The sequence below is a fragment of the Oenanthe melanoleuca genome, chromosome 2 (genome assembly GCF_029582105.1).
Source record: "Oenanthe melanoleuca isolate GR-GAL-2019-014 chromosome 2, OMel1.0, whole genome shotgun sequence".
Lineage (NCBI taxonomy): Eukaryota > Metazoa > Chordata > Aves > Passeriformes > Muscicapidae > Oenanthe > Oenanthe melanoleuca.
Genome location: NC_079335.1, coordinates 112,733,107 through 112,753,393, shown reverse-complemented (window position 1 = coordinate 112,753,393; position 20,287 = coordinate 112,733,107). Strand labels below are relative to the sequence as shown.

The following is a 20,287-nucleotide window of genomic DNA, read 5'->3' as shown; positions in this document are numbered from 1 at the left end:
CCTTTTTTAATATATATATAACAGAGAGAGATGTTAGTCTGTGATCTTATAAAATAATAGTTTCTTTCTCTTAATTGGTGAAACAGCTTCTCCCTTTTTTGGGTTTGACTTGTCCAGCCAGTCTTAGAGCACTGTAAATTGGACAGATGAAGCTGAATGATGAGATTTTGCTTTTCAATTGAGCCATACAAAAAACCTTTTCATGAAGCTAAATGCCTGCAGGCTTGGCAGGTATGTGGAGGAAGTTTGTTTTCTAAGCTTCTGCTCAGCACTGAGAACTAATAAAGCCTGATGTTTGCAATCCCTGTTAGGTAGGATTTAGTTTAGAAAAATACACTGAGATAAAGCTTTAATGTCTCTACCTGTGAACTGGTGGCATTGCTCTGTTGCACAGTATTCACTGTTAATTTTTGGGTGGTGGGTGTCCATCTTTGTGACAGTCTTTCCATCAGCACCAGAAGGAGTTCCATGACCTGATTTTTTTGTGGTTGTTTTTTTGTGTCATTGCAGTTATCAGTCCACCTCCTGTTGCAAGATCTGTTGCATACAGTGCAAGCCCTTCATCTCTGGAGCAATCCAACAGTGGGAACATGAGTCCAGCTTGTAAAGTTTCTTCTGCCCTTGACCCAAACTTAGGTAATGGAGAAGGATCCTTGCCTTTTGGCTCCTGTTGATATTATCAGTAGTTGCAGTATATGGTAACCTTTGCCTTCACCCTAGATTAGCAATCTTGAGGTATTTTTGCTGAAAGATTTGCACAAACATACCTTTTTCTCCACTGTGGAAATGTTTAACTAACAGAAATGGCAACTATATTTGCAAAAAAAACAATTGGTTTGTTTAAATTAAATTAAAATGGGGAAAGGTCTGTTGGTGTCAGAGGTTTTTGAAAAATACTTTTCTTGGCTGTTATAAGCCATGAGGAGAGGTTTCATTTAAATAATGGCAGAGTAGAAGGGGCCATCACAATCAGGTTTTTTAATCTTTCAGGGTACTGAAAATGCACACATTTGAGCATTAAAGAAAAACACAGACATACCAACACAGACATAACACAGACATACCAATTTAAAACCTGAATGAGGTTATGTAAAAAAAAAAACCCAAACAAGCAAACCAAAACCTTGTAAGAAAAATAGTTGGTGGATGCATAAATTCTCCTAATAAATCCTTTTTCAAACACCTCAGGATTAATGAGCCTGTCAAGAGAGGTTGTTAGGTCAGAGGGATGATCCCAAGCTTATGTAAAGTAAGTCCTCAAGGAAAGAGAAAAACCAAAACCAAAGTGAATTTTTAGCCTCAGCATTCATTGCAGAGAAACTTATGGTGGCTCTTTAAGTTTTCCTTAAGGTCATTTCTCAACTTGTCCCTCAGAATTGGGAATGAGTAGGATGATGAGTGGGATAATCCTGAGCTAGCAGCTGGATCTCTGTTACTGTACCCCTGCCAGTCTGTGGTTGACTGTTCTTCTATTAATTTAACTATATAGTACATGTGGCTATGTAAGTTAATAATTGACTTGGTATATTTTGATTTGGAAATTTTATATGGATTTTCAAATATGTATGACACATCAGGCTGTATGTGCTGCTTGGTTTACAGAAGAGGTGGAATAAATACATGATGGATACTTAGTTCCAGTGAATCCTAAAAGGAGGATTTCATGTCATCCAGAAATAGGCACTGCAATTTGTGTTTTGAGCACTGACCTTCCAAGACAGCTGCACAGAAGTTCCATGCAGAGGATTTTGAAGCACAAAGAAAAAGCAAATAGTTTAACTGTGAATTCACAGAGGTGTAGTGGAAGAAGAGGAAGATTTTTCCTGCTTCATGCTAATACCCCAGTGCAAAGCAAAAACTAAGAAATGATAAATATTTTTCAGATTTCACTTATTTATCTTTGTCTATGGGGATTAAAACAACAACAACAAAAAAACAATAAATCACAAAACCCAAACTTAAACTTGTCAAATAAACTACAGGGTATGACAGAAGTGCTAGACTTCATAGTGCTAGTCTGTAACAGTTTGGTTGTTTCTAATTTGTCTGAGTTTTGTTTTATAGGGGAAAAGAGAAAAAATAATGAACCCTATTCTGTGGAGGATTCTAAAAGACCAAGGGTTGTGGGAGATATCCCTATTGAGTTAATCAACGAAGTAATGTCAACAATTACAGATCCTGCAGCAATGCTTGGGCCAGAGGTGAGATATAGGCATGGTGTTGCAAATGGTCTGTTTGTAAATGGTCTGTTTTTAGTAAATGTTCCATGTAGATAGAATGTGATAAGCTAAAAGTTCTGTCAAGAAAAATAGACTTTGAAAGAGTATGATTAGGTGAACAAAAAATACTAATGAAATACATCATTAACATGAAGAATAGTTCTACAATTTTTTTTTTATGTGTTGTGTGCAGTTAGCAAAGAGACTTGTAAACTATTGATAGTAAAAATGTAGATCTCAGGTTATCCTGAAAGGTGCTTTTGTTACAGAACTGTTCCAGAATATGTTTTTTTTATTGCAAATCATAGATACAGCTCATAAGATGAGGTTAAATAGGGTTCAAGAATAGCAGCAGAATGAAAGATTCGAAGTTAAAAGCTCTCTCTAGTGCAGAAACAGATCTAAACAGTTATTTGCTTCCCCAGTTGCTCTTTTTTTTCGGCTGAAAGAGAAAAACAAACAGAATTGCAGAATTGTGCCGTGTACAGAATTGCACTTTTTTTTTCCCCTTGGCTAGGTTTTCCTCCTTCTGTTCTCTCTGCCAGGCTATGTTTTGCCAGCAGCTCATTTGCCAAGATTTAGCTAGGAGCTGCTGAAGATTTGGAACCACCTACATTTCTTATTCAAACTATGCACTGTGACTGATGGCTCTGCATATTACAAATGCTGTGCCAGCCTGGCTGTTGGGGCTGGCAGTGACTAGAAACTCAGCAGCCAAACTTTGCTCAAAAAAATAAACAGTATGTGCATACAGAGATGTTTTGGCATTGTAAAATGATCTTGAAAAAAATAAGTTAAACAAATTTTCTGTATTAATTTAATCTGCATTTAGATATATAGATGCAGATATGTTAACAGCAAATTCTGTAGGAATTAAAAAAATTTTTAGGCTCTTACAGTAGTTCCAGAGATAGTGGAAAGCACTAATAAAGTGAAAAAAAATATGACTTTTCCTGCACCACCATTAAAATGAATGATTTGCAGTATGTGTAGGCGAATCCACAAGTCATGCCCAAGCTGGCTAAGACTAAAGAAAATATGAAAACTTGGTGGCATAGGCTTCAGCTGGGTGAGTGATGTCCTTCAAGAGGTTTTGGAACTTTTTGAGTCATAACCATTGTTGTTGTTATTATCTAATCTGTATCAATATAAATTCAGATAGGCCTTTGTAGACTGTAGTGTAGACTTGCATCTGGCTTGTTGGATGGTGTCTCTTCTGCAAAGGTACATTACAAAGGCAGCCATTGGCAGTTCTGCTGGAAAAAGAGAGTGGGTTTTATTTGTTTGTTCATTAAGGCTGTTCTGTCAGGGGATGTGAAATCCCCAAACTGTGGTTTTGTCCCTCTTTTGTGTGATCAGCCCAACTTCCTCTCGGCACACTCGGCCCGGGACGAGGCAGCGAGGCTGGAGGAGCGCAGGGGGGTGATTGAGTTCCACGTGGTCGGCAACTCCCTGAACCAGAAGCCCAACAAGAAGATCATGATGTGGCTGGTCGGCCTGCAGAACGTGTTCTCCCATCAGCTGCCTCGGATGCCGAAGGAGTACATCACCCGCCTGGTCTTTGATCCGTGGGTATCCCTGGAGAGGGGCTGTGTGAGGCAGGGGCAGCCTGTGCTCTGGCAGCAGAGCTGGGCTGGAGAGCAGCTCTGCCTGTGCTGCTCTTTGGCCATCTTCTCAAGCCCTCACAACTCCTGGTCAATCTGTACCCCAATGCCACCTTGGTGGCTGTATTATTATAATAATGATAATAATAATGATAATAATAATGATAATAATAATGATAATAATAATGATGATGATGATAATAATAATAATAATAATAATAATAATAATAATAATAATAATAATAATAAGTGGCTTCTTGTTGTGGGGCTGTGGTGGGCTGACGTCTGCTGGATGCCAGATTCCCACCAAACCTGCTCTGTTGCTCCCCTCCTCAGCTGGACAGGGAGAGAAAGTACAAAGTTCTTGGATAGAAGGATAGAGTGATAGAGTGGTCACTCACTGGTAACTATCACAGGTGAAATAGACTCAACTTGGGGAAATAAATTTTTTACAAATCAGATCAGAGTAGGATAATGAGAAAATAAAAACTGCATCTTAAAATACCTTTGCCCCGTGTCTCCCTTTTTCCTAAGCTTAGCTTCATTCATGATCCTCTACCTTTTTCTCTACCAAGCAGTGCTGGGGGATGGGGAATGGAGGCTGTGATCAGTTCCCATGTGGTGGATGCTGCTGCTTCCTCCTCAGGGAAGGATTTCACACCCTCTGCTCCAGTATGGGGTCCCTCCCATGACAGACAGGTCTCCATGAACTTCTCCAGCATGGGTCCTTCCCACAGGCTGCAGTTCTTCATGAGCTGCTCCAGCAGTGTGACCTTCCATGGTGAGCACCGAGGGGAGGCTCGTGTCCCTCTGCTGATGGAGGAGCCCTGTGCTGGAGCAGGAGGATGCCTGAAGGAAGTCTATATCCCTGAGGGAAGCCCACCCTGCAGCAGGCTCCTGGCAGATCCTGTGGCCCTGTGAAGAGCTGCCCACACTGCCTGCTGGAGCAGCTTTGCTGGCAGGACCTGTGTCCCTATGAAAGGGACCCGTGGGATGCAGTTCCTCAAGGGCTGGAGCCCATGGAGGGACCCCACACTGGAGCAGGGGAAGAACTCCTCTGCCCAAGGAGGAAACTGTGACATAGACATAGACATTTCCCATCCCCCTGCACTGCTTGGGAGAGGAGGGAGAGAATCAGGAAGGAGGAGGGAAAAGGTAGTTTTAGGATTTGTTTTGCTTTCCGCCATTCTGCTCTGATTTGGATTGGTATTAAATTCAGCTAATTTCCCCGAGTCTGATCTGTTTGGTCTGTGGTGGCAATTGATGAGTTATTTCTCTGCTCTTAATTCATGAGCCTTTCATTACATTTTGTCTCCACTGTCCAGCTGAGGAGTGATAGATCAGCTTAGGTGGGCACCTGGCATCCAGCCAGGACAAAACCACCACAAAAGCTCAAGCTACTGCATTGCTGCTGTCATTCCACAAGTAAAAAGCACTAAAATGAGTACAAAAAAAGAAGAATATATAATATGTACAAAACCATCTTCAATGGTGGCACATACAATATAACTACTCATTGGGCTTTTTGGCCAGACTCACTTTTGGCACCAACTTCTCTCCCCCAAATGCATCATCTGTACCTTAACTGTATCATTTATATGTTTTGTATGATACTGTGTATTGAATAATCTAAAGAAAGGTGCACTGTTTTCACACCTTGAGGACTATACTAAAATTCCCTATCCTTGACATAAGAGTTGAAATTGGACCTTATTATATCTTTCCTGGCAGTCACTATTAGTGCAACAGAAATAGATATTTATTCTGGTCTTGATTCCCAGAGGAGTGGGTGATTAGAAATGAGAAATATCCTCTCTTACTTCATCAGCTGCATTTGAGACTGATAGCTTAACATGGAGAGTGCATGCAAGGAAACAGGAATCCCTCAGAAAGGACTTGCTCTCCTGTAACTCCATTAATTTCTAATTTACTCAGGATAAAATCATCCTGAGAACTGTGCAATGGTGTGACTATCAGCAATAGATGAAATGAAAGCAATACAACTTTTATTTATTGAGTATCTCAGAGTACTTGGCAAGGCCAGGAGCTTGCTTTTCAAAGATGAGCTTTATGGTGTATTGAAAGCATGATATTAAGGTAACAACTCTTCTGTAGATACAAGTGGCTAACTTAGGAGGCATATACAATTGCATTATCATTGTGGAAAGAAGTTATTCTGGTTTCTGAACACAGGAAGGTTAATGGCACTTTATGTACTATGTAAATGAATTAAAGCAATTGTTATTTTTGTCTGCTCAGGAAACACAAAACCCTTGCATTAATAAAAGATGGTCGTGTTATTGGTGGTATCTGCTTCCGGATGTTCCCCTCCCAAGGATTTACAGAGATTGTTTTCTGTGCTGTGACTTCCAATGAGCAAGTCAAGGTACAAAGAATTCTATATTACAAGTGTTTATTAAAAGGATTTGAGTCCCATTCACCTACTGCATGTTTTCCTAATATTTTTAGTCATGTTTTAGTCATTTAGAATATACCGCTGTGTTGAGAGACAGATTTTGAAAGAAGCAGTGATTCTGAATATAATACACAAAAACCAAACTAAAATGTGCAGATTTAGAATCATCATCATAATAGTAGGATTACCTGTAATTAAATAAATAATTGTTTTTTTCAACAGAGCAATAGTGGGCAGTAATCTGCTGTTCTTGGACTTTTCATGCCTCTGTCCCCAGCAGTTGTGTCTCTGGGTAGTGTAACATCTCATGGTTGAGTGAAATATGTATTGCTTGTGTGGGGCAGTAATCTGTGTTCAATCACTTTGTGACACTATGTGACTTCAATCCAAAGGAGATATAGTAAAAAATTAGGTATAGTTTTACATCTCAAAATAAGCACAGGGTCTATTCTGTACACTCTTTTTTGAGTTAATGCCAGAACATTTTCTCAGAATTCTGAGAATTAACATCTGAGTTGAAAGAGTACAGAGCACTCTGGATACATGAGATTCCTCCAGCTTTTCCAGCTACTACAGGTGGATCTAACTCTGACCATTTGGTTCAGTGTTTTGCCTTTAGATGGTGCTGTAGCTTCATGATTTTCAGTTCAAGCTGCAAGAGCTGAGATGTGGGTTAATTCAGAGTGGATGAAGTTAACATGCAAAAATTGTGCACCCTGCTGCAAAAGAATAACACAGTGGGACTGAAAGTCTGTAACAACTGTTAATATTCGGGTTATATTTTATTTTATTCAACTCTGGTGTTAGAGAGGAGCATTTCCCTACATTAAGCAGTGATCTGTCACCATTCAGTGTTTTAGCAAATGCAAACCCTAACAGAATATGCCTAAGTTGTGCTTAACAGCACTACACTGGTGAGGGTGCCAAAGGTGTGTTGTAATTTTTTAGGAATCATCTTTCAAAATAATACAGCAGATAATTCTGACCCATCAGACTGACCCCAGGGTTGCATTACACACTATTTATTGTTTTATCTTCTGGATGCTTTGCACCCAGTTGAGTGTATCTGAAAATCAGTTGAGTGTTTCTGAAAATTTGCCTTCCCACCTTTCTGAGTAAGCTGACCCTGTCAACAGATAACTGAGGAAAAAAAAAAATTCACACATGGGTGACCTCTCTAGTCTTAGGAAAAATAAATTCTTATTTTAATTCAGTTTGAGGCTGGAGCAAACAATATAGGATTTGTTTTCCCATAGAAATTTAATTGTTTTTTAGGTAGTTTGGTCCCCTGTTACAAAGTAATTTTAAGTTTCACTGTATGTGGTTTAGTTTCTTATTTGTCAAATGCCATATTTTGAACAGTTAAATTGCAAATTAAGTCAGAAATATTTTCTAATTTTTTTTTTCTGGCTTTTTCACACAAGTAAAAATTCTCCCTGTTTACAAGAACAGAGTACTCAAAAGGAACCCATGTATATTTCTCTAAATGTCCTGTTAGTTTGCATGATGAGAAAATTGGAACATATTCAGAAACAAAACATTATTATGGGCTTTCCTATCTACTTTATGTTTCTTCATATCACAGCAGAAGGGGATGACTATGACTTGTTTGGCAATGTGAATAAATACAACCTTTAGTTCACTTTGGGGCTAAATTTAAATGGAAATTATGCCTATGTGCAGTCAGAAGGCATAGCTATTTGATTGTTGTCTCAATAATTTTCTGCTCCTTACTATGGTAATTGTTCACTGTTCCTTTCTATGCTTTATGCTAAGTTTAGATAATAAATCCTTTGAGGCAGAGACTGTTTTGCTACAGGTGCACAGAACACTGGAATAATTTCAGTATTGCTACTACTTTGTAGTTCTGAAATTATATGTTATTGGTGAAGTGTGTGATTTTAATGGTTGATATCTAATTCAAAAGAGGAACAAAAAAAAAAAAAAAAAAAGATAAGCACCTTGAATTACAACTTCCATGCTGGGTCACAAAGATGCCCCTACAAGGCTCAGAGGAGTTTTCTCTTGAGTGTGCAACTCAAGTTAATTAAGAGAAAATCTTTAAAACAGGATCTGGAGGGAAGACTGCATTTTGGAAAACAGTGTGTAATAACCCTGGGTCCTCAGGTGCACAGGTCCAGTATGTGCAGTCCCCAAAGGCTTTGTCATGGCTTTTTCCTCACGTTTCACACAGGGTTATGGGACTCACCTGATGAACCATCTGAAGGAGTACCACATCAAACACAACATTCTCAACTTCCTCACCTACGCGGATGAATACGCCATCGGCTACTTCAAAAAACAAGTGAGTTCAATGCAAGAAATTACTTCTTACAGGAAGTTTTATATCTAGCAGTGATGAACTAAATAACTAGGCATGCCAAAGTAATTGGATAAAATGCATAGTGCAATATTATGTGCATATTTTTTTATCTATAAAATGTGCTCTGTGGTCGTCTCGTGTAATGTTTTTGGCTTCTAATTCATTTTACTTTGATAGAATCATCTGAATACAAGTATATGGTATAGTCTATAATTTGTCTAGTCTATAAACTAGTAAAATGTCAGTTTCTTCACTGATTCTATAAGAAGTATAGAGAAGGACTAGGCATACCTGTGACAGAGCAAAACTTACCTGACCTGCACTTACAGCTCCTCCTGATTTGACACATGAGGTTCAAATTCAGGAAAGTTGGCAATGTCTGTTCTGTCAAATAGATTTGATAAACAAGTGTCAAGTATCTGGTCAGCAAAATGGAGTCAGATTTTTCTCAGAGGTGTACAGCATTAGGCAGTGAAGGTGATTTGAACAGTGGGAAATTGCCACTAGGTAGAAGGAAATTTTTTTTCCTTTCCTGTCCTAAGGGTGGTGAAATACTGAAAAATGTTGCCTAGGGAGGTGGTGGAATCTGTCCTTTTACAGTCTTCAAGACTGGTCATGGCCTTGATCAGCCAGAAATTATGAGATCTGTTCTGAGCTGAGATGGGGCTGGATGACCTGAGGATGACCTCATGTTCCTTCCTACCTGTTCTATATAAAACTGATAAAATTTACTCTTCACACATTCAGAATGAATACAATCTCCCCTACTGCCCTTCTTAGCAATTACCTGTTCTTTTATCAAGTGCCTCCCATGAGAAGGTTTATCAACACTGAACCATGGTCTGTAACTCAATGTTATATTTTTTGTATTTTAATTTATGATGAATTTGGTTCTAAACCCTTATTCATTCCAATTAAAACAAATGTAAAAAGAAAATGACATCATGACATTCTAAGATTTTTTTTTTCTTTGTCAGGGTTTCTCCAAAGATATTAAAGTACCAAGAGCAAAATATGTTGGCTACATCAAGGATTACGAGGGTGCCACCTTAATGGGATGTGAATTAAATCCAAGGATCCCCTACACGGAATTTTCTGTCATCATCAAAAAGCAAAAAGAGGTGAAGGTTGAAATGAAATGTTTAATGTTACCCTCTGTTCAGATGTTTAGAAACAGTTCAGTGTGTGCCAGGTTAGCTCTCTTCTTTGCTTTGGTGCTTAAATTTGAGTGCATACTTTTATTAGTTAGAATAATCCCTTCATTCAAGTCCCAGTGCCAAAAGTTTGTAGTTGAAGCATCAAATTCGAACTCATTGACTTAACAAGAACAGTACTGTTAAAGTACTGGTATTTTGAGGTGTAATTCACAGATCAATTTTGTGGTAGTTAACGAAGTAAAATCTTCTGAGATTGATTTTTTTTTTTTTTTTTTTTTGGTGGCTTTGTCAGTTCCTTCCTTCCCATATCAGTAGTGCTCATTAGAGTGACATTTAAATGGAGTCTTTGTGTTGCATGGCCTGTTTTACTTGAAAAAAGAGGATTTTTTTTTCAGCCATTTTTAAAATTCATAAATTAAGGATAGACTGTTTAATTTCCAGTCTGTTCCTCTTTGGATTTTATGTGGGGTGTTCTTTATTTAGTTCTGAATAATATTCTACATAATAAGGTAGTTTATTAGCAAAATAATTATGATGTTTCCACTTTTTAAATTCCTTCCTTGGTTTTTAAAGAAATGCAAATTATAATTTGTTCTTTCAAGATTGTTCAAACCTGACCTTTTATTTTGTTAAAAAGCTGCTTTATGGAACAATCATTTTTCTTCCCATAGAATGATTTGGCCTGTGCTTGGAGAAGGAAAGACACTATCTGATGGTTTTACATTTAATTTACAAGGTTTTTTAACTTATTGGGAAAGTTTTCATATGTCCATACAACAGAGACCATAAGTTTTTCCCCTTTCATTTCTGCTTGGCTGCATTACTCTTCAGATTCCAAGGTCCTGCTGGACATGCCAGCTGCCCCTTAGAGGTGGGATGTTGTCAGTGTGGAGTGTGGATGTGTCTCTTGTAGCCTGTTACATCTCAGGCATGCCTAATTGCAGTAGTACAGTTCTGAGCCCAAACCATCAACATAACATAAAAATAAATTTGTTAGTTTTCAAAATTTTTGCCTCTGGGATTGCTTTATTAGCTTTCTTCACTCTCTTATTTTTTGGGATGTCCACATCATTCTAAAGAGCTTGGAGACACTTCTCTTGTAGATAAAGTGCTTTGGTTCTCCATGTCTCATGTCTAAAATTATCAGGAAGAAAGCTGCTGTTGTGCACTGATCTGTGCTGTTCATCTTCTCTGAGAATAATTACCTACAGCTTTGGAACTGCATCTTAGGATTGCCTGCCTAACACTAAAAACACTTATTAGGCCTTTTATTCTCTCTGTTGCAAGTCTGCACTCTCACAGTCTGCAGCTTCATGAAGAGTGTTTGCTTGTCTGTGCATATCAAAGGCAGTGAAAATGCTACCTGGACATAAAAGGAATTTTGAATGTTGACAGTTTGTATTATGTACTGATTTTCTTGAATGCTGGTATTGGCCAGTACTAGACATCAGGCTTTTCAGGATGTGTCCTTTTAGAAGTGAAATTTTTCATGGGATCTAACCTTTTATTTAAAGAGCTGGAGTATATGCCTATGGCTGCTAAGACCATATCACCTGACATGGCATCAGTAGCTTGTTTACAGTAATTCTAAAAAATATGACAAGTCCCTCTATGCAAAGCTTTGTGGCCTCCTGACTTGTGAGTAATCACTGGTACTGATTGAACAACTTGCTTTAATCAGGAAGAGCCACTAGTTCCTAAATTTTAAAAAGCGCTTAAGTTTGATTTAATAATGAGTTTGAAATTATTTTCGTATTATGTATGAGGGAGTGAAGGTTGCTAAAAATAAGTCAATTTTTATTATTTTCAAAGAAAATATTCTATCAAACTGGTGGTCTGTGTGGCTGTGCATTTGTTTACTCCAAGTTATGAAGTTTTGAAAGTCACATATCCAGGACACACAATGCTTAGATAAGCATCTAATTGGGAATTGAGAGCAGCAAAGTAAATTGCTTAGAATTTGAGGTAGTAAAATTACAAAGTAAAATAGAGTGTACCCAGGAGTGGAAAAAGCCTTTCCCTAGCATTTGCAAAGGGAGTAGAATTTTGGTTCTGAAGAGTGGCATCTTTCTGACATCCTCCAGAGAATATCTTTCATGAGTATCTTTGATTGATTCATAAGCAACTGCTACAGATAGATGTATGGACACTTTGAAGTGGTTGGGAATATGAACATACATGTACATCAGAATTAATTTTGGAAAATGAACATATATGTACATCAAAATACATGCATTCAGTATGTGCCTTGAAATTTTTGACCAGCTGTGCTAAGCTTTTCAGAAGTTCCAGCTGTTAAAACTTTATAGCCAGTACTCTAACCTTCTTCCAGAAAATTTCCTTCTCTTCATCTGCTCCTGTCTTCCCAAGAACTGTGCAGCTTGTGATCAATAGAGCAAGCAATGACTCCTTTTTTCCTAGATTTGTGCCAAAATAACTGAGAGATTTAGTAGCTTCATTTTCAGAATCAGTGTCTGGTCAGGTAGCTCAGCCCCATTACCAGTCTTGGAAAAGGACTGCAGGGCTGGGAAGTGAAAGTGTTTCTGTTCATCACAGTTTTGCATTAATCTTCTGGGTTACTTTAGACCAAATGAATTATCCTTTGTTTTCTCTGCTGCTTTATTACAGATCATTAAAAAGCTCATAGAAAGGAAGCAAGCTCAAATACGGAAAGTTTATCCTGGCCTTTCCTGCTTCAAAGATGGAGTACGGCAGATTCCTATAGAAAGCATTCCTGGAATTAGTATGTATCAATCTCTTTTAATGTAGAACAGAAGCAGAATAGCCCAAGAGAGGTCCAAGACTAGAAACACTAATGTAGTCACATAGTTGTTTTTGATTAGAATGTAATTGTTTTGGTCTGCTGATTTGATTTCTGTGAAGATTGTTGTGCTTCCATTGCAACTGCTATCTTTGAGATTTCCCCCAAGGCTGATCCTCTTTTATGTACGTGTGTATAATTTTACTTATATGTGATCTCTCTTTGATTTGTATCACAGTTTCCCTCTGGCACCATTTTAATGCACTGCACTCCTGAGCAACAGTGATTTCTGTGCTAGGCATGAACTTACAGGACTAAACAGAATTTTAAAAAATTAAGTATCATATTTTGGGGGATGCTTTTTGTCTGTGCTTTTCTGCAATTTATTATTTGTCCCTGGAGAATCAGATTGGATAGCTTTGTCATGATTATTCTTTACAGGGGTGGGTTGCAGTAAAATATGTATTGAATTATTGAAAAGAAATGTGTTTCATATAGAAATATTTTAGAATCTTTTTGGCAGTCTGGAGGAAGAGGCATGTAGGAAATTGAATGGAGCTGTGGGCTAGATGGTTATGTCATTTATTAGGAGTAACTTTTATTAAAACAAACCCATTTCACTGCATTAGTGCTGAAATGGCTTTTCTTCTTTGAGTTGCAATAACTCAGTTAATGTTTTGACCTACTGTAGTTCCCATATAATATCTCATGTTATTGGTGTACAGGAGAGACTGGCTGGAAACCAAGTGGAAAAGAAAGAGGGTAAGTGCTACACAAAGTAAAATGTTGACACAGTTGGGATATTCCTTTGAGAGAAGTCTTTAAACAGTGTCACTTGATACTTCCTTCCATCCACTGGAAATCAAATAATCTGCAAGAGATGAGTCTTTAAGTGGCTTTTTAGTGGTATTTTTTTATTTTATTTTTTATTGTGGGCAGGTGTGGTTTGGGTAGTTGGGTTCTGTTTTGAGGATTTTTGTTTGGGTTTGCTTGCTTGTTTTAAATTTTATTTCTTCCATAAAATACTTGAAATTTTGGAGCTGGTTTTAGGTAAGATGCAAATTGTAGGAACAAAGATAAGGGTCTTAAACTAATTATTTTGTATTCATATTTTCCTTCAAGTAAGGAGGCCAAGGATCCAGATCAACTTTACAGCACATTAAAAACCATCCTGCAGCAAGTGAAGGTGAGTGCTAGTTCTAGTTTAATTTCTGTAAAGATTTTAAAATGATTTCCAATATCTAGTTTCCATATTAGATACCTTACTTTTTTCTTTACCAAAGAGCCATCAAAGCGCTTGGCCCTTCATGGAACCCGTGAAGAGAACAGAAGCTCCTGGATATTATGAAGTTATAAGGTTTCCCATGGGTAATGCCATTAACATTTTTTAAGTAGAGTTTAAAAATCATTATAGCTGCAGACATAGCAGATAAATTTTAATCTGATTGTTTTATGGTAAAAGATATATGTTACTTGCAGCTGAATACCTTGCAGCTCTGAAGTGTCAAGAGTGTGATGGTGTCAATTTGAAACTGATGAGTGCTCTCTGACCTTTGTGAAATGTGTGGTGTGCAGTCTGAGTGTGCTCTAGAGAGCCCTAACAAGCTCTTCAATGGTGCAGTCAGCTAGAAGCTTTCAGGACTGAGCTGGTGTGGGTGAGTTGTAGGGATATGTTCTTGTGTGTGGTAACTGGTCATTGCAGATCCACTGTTAAAAAACCTGAAGGTGAACTTTCAGGAATACTTGAGCATTTGAGTTGCTTTGAAATACAGATTTGAGATTTCTAAATAACACAGAGAAAACACTTTCAAAGGTCACAGGGTTTTCTTACTAAGTCTTAACACTTTGCTCCAATTTAAGTTTAGGAAAATGCTTCATGCAAATGATTGTAAGCTAACTTTTATCTTTGTCTTTTAGAACTGCCACAATTGTCTGAGGTGTTACATTTATTTATATATTTTTATAAATAACACAGCTATTGTTTATGTAAGATTGCTTGCAAAGGGAAGTACACAACTGCTAATAATGTTTTTCTTTTTACTGCTTCTCTTATGACCCAGCTTTTGAGTTCTGGGGCATATAATTTCAATGCTAATTCAGTGATACTCTAAATGGATGCTTGATTTGTACTGCACCAGATTTAAAACTGAATTCTGGCACTGTTTCCTCATTTGTGCAATACTCACCTCTGTTATTCTGATTACAGTTTCTGAACCCTTTAATATTGCTAGAGGATGAAATACAGGTTAATGGCAGGCTACTAGCTATCAGTTTCTCAGAGAATGAAAGTATTTGTTCATGTTGCTTTGCATAGGCTCCAAGCCCATGTATATCAATTTAGTTTAATTATTTTTATATCCAGTTTATCATTCCCAAATAGCAGGTGTACATATACTTTATAAACCAATCACTGGCTTCCTGTATCCCCAACACAAATTTATTTTCTACCAATGAAGAAAAAGAATGTGAATCCCCTTATGTGGCAGAGTTTTCTCTGTCTGCTTTTATGAGCAGATCTGGCTCAAAAATCTGTTTAATCTGAACAGTGGTTACAAGTAATTTACCTGACTCAAAGTAGGAATGTTGTCTGTCCTTTCCTTGTTCAGATGCATTACACTAGAGGTAGGGGCAGCAGTTTACTTTGAGGATTAAGCTGAGGTCTTTAGTTTATTTAGGTTTAGTTTTGCTTTGTTTTTTTTCAGCTAAGGAACCCAGCCTGTGCCTTGATTTGTGATTAACTTCAGGTTTCTTTCTGCTCTCCCTGCCAGCAAGCTGATACTGTAAAAAGTTGCTCAGACAAGATATAACACTTGCCTTTATGTTTGTGTACAGACTAAATTGTACAGTTTTTGAGAGGTATGGCTGTACATTTTTTTTCCTACCTCCTAAGGTCAGTTTTCATGTATAAATGCTTTTTTACCCCTGTTTCAAGTGCTCTTCAGGTGCTCTATCAAGCAATACCCTTTGGGGTTTTTTCCCCTTTTCAAAAACTGTATGGCTGTGACAGATGGAGCCAAACTTTCACTGTGCTTAGAGGAGAACAGCTTAACTCTAGCCAGGCAACATTTGCTTTAGTTGAGCTGAGTGCTATAAGTAATCTATGGATATCTAGTTTAGGTATAGGCATCTGAATTTCAGACTTAATGGAAGCTGAATGAGCCTTTACTTTTGCAAAATAGTGTGCAAAACTAGGGAGTGACAAGTTCTGTACCACTGGAAAAGGTATTTGAGAGCATCCATCAAACTTTCCTTAAATAGTCCCTTCTTGTCAATTTGACAGGGTTTCCTTTCTTTTAATAAATTCAAATCTCCCTTATAAAATCCAAACCCACACCCCAAAGCCCCCCAGACCATTACCAAAACAAAAATACAACCTTATTTTTAAATCTGAAGTTGAAAAGTTTAATTCCTTTGCATTGGAGGTCTTTGGTCTCCAAAGCAAAGGTTGCCCTTGCAATACTCATTGACGTTAATTAACTCATCTTAATTTCAGCTACTTCTGTTTCAGTTTCACAAAGGTGCTGCTGATGCCTGGCTCAAGCTTTGCTAAAAAAAAGTTGTTAGATCATCTGAGGTGAGAAAAGCCAAGGCATCCAGCACACCTCCTACTACTTCTATTCCTATACTCACTCCTAGAACACTTGTAATGTAGACAGAATTTTTAAATGCCTGATGAGAATTACTGGGAAAACAACTATGTGGAAAACACTGAGATGATTTACATATTTTATGGATGACTTATGATTTTAGTATAAAGGAGAACACTTCCTAAGGTTCTGTAAGTAAATGTTTTGAATGATGCTCTGAAGATCAGTGATTCTTAAAAAGGATATACAACTATAAACTGTGAAGAGGCAATAAAAATATATGTAGAGTATAGAACAAATTTAATCTTGTTTTTCAAAGCTGCAAATCCTGCTTGTAGTGTAGACCAGTTTATCTTCTCTGCTGTGTTTGTACAGAGTAAGGATTTTAGGTTAACATACATGTTTTATGATGTTTGGATTCTTTGCCCATATACCCCTAAGGCCTCCTTCACCAGAGCTGAGTGAACAGGTTGTCTCAGAACACTCAGAAGAGCGTTAGAGATATCTACTCTACGACCTCAGAAAACTCAGAACTCCAAGCATGAGAACAGAAAAAAAAAAAAAAAAAAAAGAAGCTTTAATGTTTTAAAGAATTAAAAATAAACACAACAAAAATTCATCCTTACAGTGAAATATTGCTTAGTTCCAGCAGCTCAGTTGCTTTCAAAGCTAAAATATGGACCATGCTTTAGATGAAGGCAATTTCCATTCCAAATCCTACCTTTGCCAGTTCATGTTAAATGGCAAATCAGTCTGAAGGGATATTGCACACAAAACATATTTGAATCCAACGCTGTTAATCTATTTTTCTTCTGTGCAGATCTCAAAACAATGAGTGAGCGACTCAAGAACAGGTACTACGTGTCTAAGAAATTATTCATGGCAGACTTGCAGCGAGTCTTTACAAACTGCAGAGAGTACAACCCCCCTGAGAGTGAATACTACAAATGTGCCAATATACTGGAGAAATTCTTCTACACAAAAATTAAAGAAGCTGGATTAATTGACAAGTGACACTGTTCTTTTTACAACCAAATAGTGTGCCTATGTTATGGACAGGTAAAGCCGTTCTATATGAGTTGTGGGACTTTCAAGAAACTTCTGTTTAATACTTAGCACTTTTAAAAACCCTTTTAGTTTTGCAAACATGTATTATACTGAAGTTACAAAAATTATTTTATTAAAATGCTTTATAGTGTATTTAATTACGGAATATTTCTTTTGTGTGCCGATTACCTTATGTTCCTAATAAGTTTATCAGCTACAGCCTCAGAAACCCCACAAGCATGGGGGAAGTTGCACATGTTTGGGAAAATGAAGAAAATTCCCAGACAACAGATGTTATAGCTTACCTAATGTTATAGCTTACCTAATGCAGTACCTATTTGATAAAGTTTTATTATTTTTTCCAGTAAAAAAGAAAATTGTAAGGGAAAACAACAGGTGTGGGGGGGTTCTGAAACACTTGTTTCTTTGTAGAATCTTTTTATAAGATATTATTTTTTAAAAGAAACACTCAGCTGGTTGAGAAGCTGTGAGAGAAGAGCAGTCAGTTCTGAGAAAGGACTGCCTGTGATCTTTGATAGATGCAAATTTTTCTATTCGTTTTCAGTTTTGATAAATATTTTACCTGCAAATTGTAATCTCATAACCACTCTTAAAAAAAAAAAAAAAAAAGAGAGAGAGAGAAAAAAAAAATCTGGCTAGATGTGTAATGTCATAGTGACTTGGCTTATGCAGGACATAAGTACCCAAAATAACTTTAGAGACTACTTCGCATCTACTAGACAATTTTAATTGGCTTAGTAGAGTTAAGGTTTTATGCACTTCATGATCTACCCTACTTACTACTCCTCACTGCTAAATTCTTTAGATTGTTCAGCAGAAATAAGACTATTGTACACAAAGGAAGACAACATAGGACAGCTTTGAACTTAGATGCCTGGCTCTGTGGTAAACTGGATTTTCTACCAAGCTTTATTGTAAATGCCTATTAACTGTGATTATTTAGACCCAGGAACATATTAACATTTTACAGCTTTTACTATATCTTCAAAAAGAACATACACTCATATATACATATAATATATATACATTTTGCTGCTTACACTACATTTAAGAGGTACACCTAAATCCTTAAGGGAGATCAGTACAGGCCAAAAAGCTGTCCCTTGACATTTTCTAATTAGTTTGTAAATTATAAAGGCTTTTGTGAAAAACAGATTAAACTTTCATTCTTGGTGTTTTATATTTACAGACTTATTTACACTGGTAAAGTACAAGTTATGAGACTGAGAAAACCAATCCTGTGCTGTGTCAAAGAATCTATTCCTGCAAAATGCCTGTGTAATGTTAGATCACAGATAAATTCAGCAAGGAGATGTCAGGAACTATCTAGAAGTAGTAAATGTGGTACCCAAGGTATTCAAAATGTTAATGCTGGACTTGCCATCGTGTTTTGTATGAATTTAGTCTGATCTACATTGAGATCTATAACAAAGGTACAGTGAGTACTTTTTCTTTAATAGCCAGAACAGGATGCTATAAACCTGTTTTGTAGATTTGGCCTACAGATGCACCTGTTAAGCTTGGTAACCTGTGAATTTTTGTTATTTTCAGAGTAGATTTTCTTATTGTCTTTCAATCAGATTGTCTCTTCTATATTGAAACGTGTTTTCTAATTTAAGAATTAATATTTTCATAGATACTGTGCAATAAAGTTATGGTAGGATATGTGGTTTTGCAAATGCTTTAACAGCTGATGAACTTTACATTTGTCAAATTAATATATTGTACTGGTACAGAATAGTTTTAAATTATATATGTACAAAACCCTACTTATTTTGGTCTCTTTTTTTTTCATTACTTGGTACTTGTGATACAAACATACATACTGAAGCAATTTCACAGCCAAGCACAGGAGTGCTGTCATTGCCTCTTCCAGGTAGGATAGAAAATACATGAAATGGCCTCTGAGTTCACCAAGAGCACAATGGGCTGAGTTGAGCTGAGCTGTGGTCAGTCCAAATAGCTCTCCCAGACTTATGGTAACTGAGATACAATGCTGTTGACTTAGTTGTTCCAAACTTTTGGTTTTTTGACTTCAAAGCATGCTTATGCTATTTGCTGGAATTTGCCTTCAAAAGTCCTTTGCTCATAATAGATATGTAGCAGCAAACTACAGTCCAGGTTGAGTTTGTACCATCACCAAATGGTCACATCAACAAAGCCTGCACCTGTCCAATATGTGACAGATAATTAAAAGTAGCAAGAGATTTTTTTTTTTCCCCCATCCACTCAGGTTTGGTCCTGTGAAAATGTAATCAAGAGCTGTTTTACTAAACATTTCCAACAAAAGCAGCTGAGATCAGGAAGGACAGATTTCTTCCTTACACATTTCCATCACTTCAGTTTTTCAAGCTTTCTCAATCCAATAAGAAAGAAACCACCCAGACCCACCACATCTGCCTTGGGCTGCTCTGCAATCACTCTGCTCTTTTTCTCTTCCTGATAAAACAGCTGTTGCAGATTTGTTTCATGAAAGAGCACCTGAGGTTCACAGAATACCCTCAAGGATCATTAAGTGCATCTCTTACACGAATGGCTGATACAGGGATTGGACCCACAACCTTGGTAGTATTAGCACCAGGCTTTAACCACTATAGTTCAACCACTCTTCAACCACTCTGCTCAAGTTCCTCTAGTACTAGAATTCCAGACTGAGATGATGGGGCCTTGTAGCTAGAATTTTAGGATACAAAGGTAAAGTTAAGCTTCTGTTCAAACATCTGAAGACTGTTGTGAACAACTATTTTCAAACACTCAGTAGCTGCAGCTAGTATTATTGACAACCATGGAAGAAGTTACAAGCAAAATAGTTTAACTTAGTTTAATAATTTAATTAAGTTTTATTACAGAAAGGGAGATCTTGCACCTAGTGAAGTGGGACAGGCAACAGAACAAAGGAAGAGCTTCAAGATTTTGTGTTTTCCCTTGAGGGGTTTGGAATGTAGCTTTAATTTGGGTATTCACAAACCCATTAATACTTAAGTGTGTCTCAAGCAAAGTAAAAGTTTGAGTGGTGGACAGTTGGCAACACTGTTGTTCTCATATGCAGCCTACTGTGGCACCAAATAGCACAAGCTCAGATATGGCACCTCTGGGAAAGGCACTGGGCAAAGCAGGGACAAAATTATAAAACTTATGAATATACCACAACA

At 37.3% G+C, this 20,287-nt stretch overlaps 1 protein-coding gene across 4 annotated transcripts in view; it reads left to right on the top strand.

Moving 5' to 3' along the window:
• Window positions 1-18,904, top strand: part of KAT2B (lysine acetyltransferase 2B) — a 39,754-nt gene extending 20,850 nt beyond the window's left edge. Inside the window, exons 8-18 of one of the 4 annotated variants that reach the window (XM_056484302.1) lie at window positions 511-636; window positions 2,065-2,201; window positions 3,579-3,787; window positions 6,083-6,209; window positions 8,434-8,544; window positions 9,540-9,683; window positions 12,348-12,462; window positions 13,206-13,242; window positions 13,603-13,666; window positions 13,764-13,848; window positions 16,888-18,904. In XM_056484302.1, the coding sequence (XP_056340277.1) occupies window positions 511-636; window positions 2,065-2,201; window positions 3,579-3,787; window positions 6,083-6,209; window positions 8,434-8,544; window positions 9,540-9,683; window positions 12,348-12,462; window positions 13,206-13,242; window positions 13,603-13,666; window positions 13,764-13,848; window positions 16,888-17,081 (1,349 nt within the window). In that variant the 3' untranslated portion in view covers window positions 17,082-18,904. Of the gene's footprint in view, window positions 1-510; window positions 637-2,064; window positions 2,202-3,578; window positions 3,788-6,082; window positions 6,210-8,433; window positions 8,545-9,539; window positions 9,684-12,347; window positions 12,463-13,205; window positions 13,243-13,602; window positions 13,667-13,763; window positions 13,849-16,887 lie in introns of those variants that run through there. The other 3 variants (XM_056484303.1, XM_056484306.1, XM_056484304.1) reach the window with 3 other exon arrangements.
• The last annotated feature ends 1,383 nt before the right edge of the window (window positions 18,905-20,287 follow it).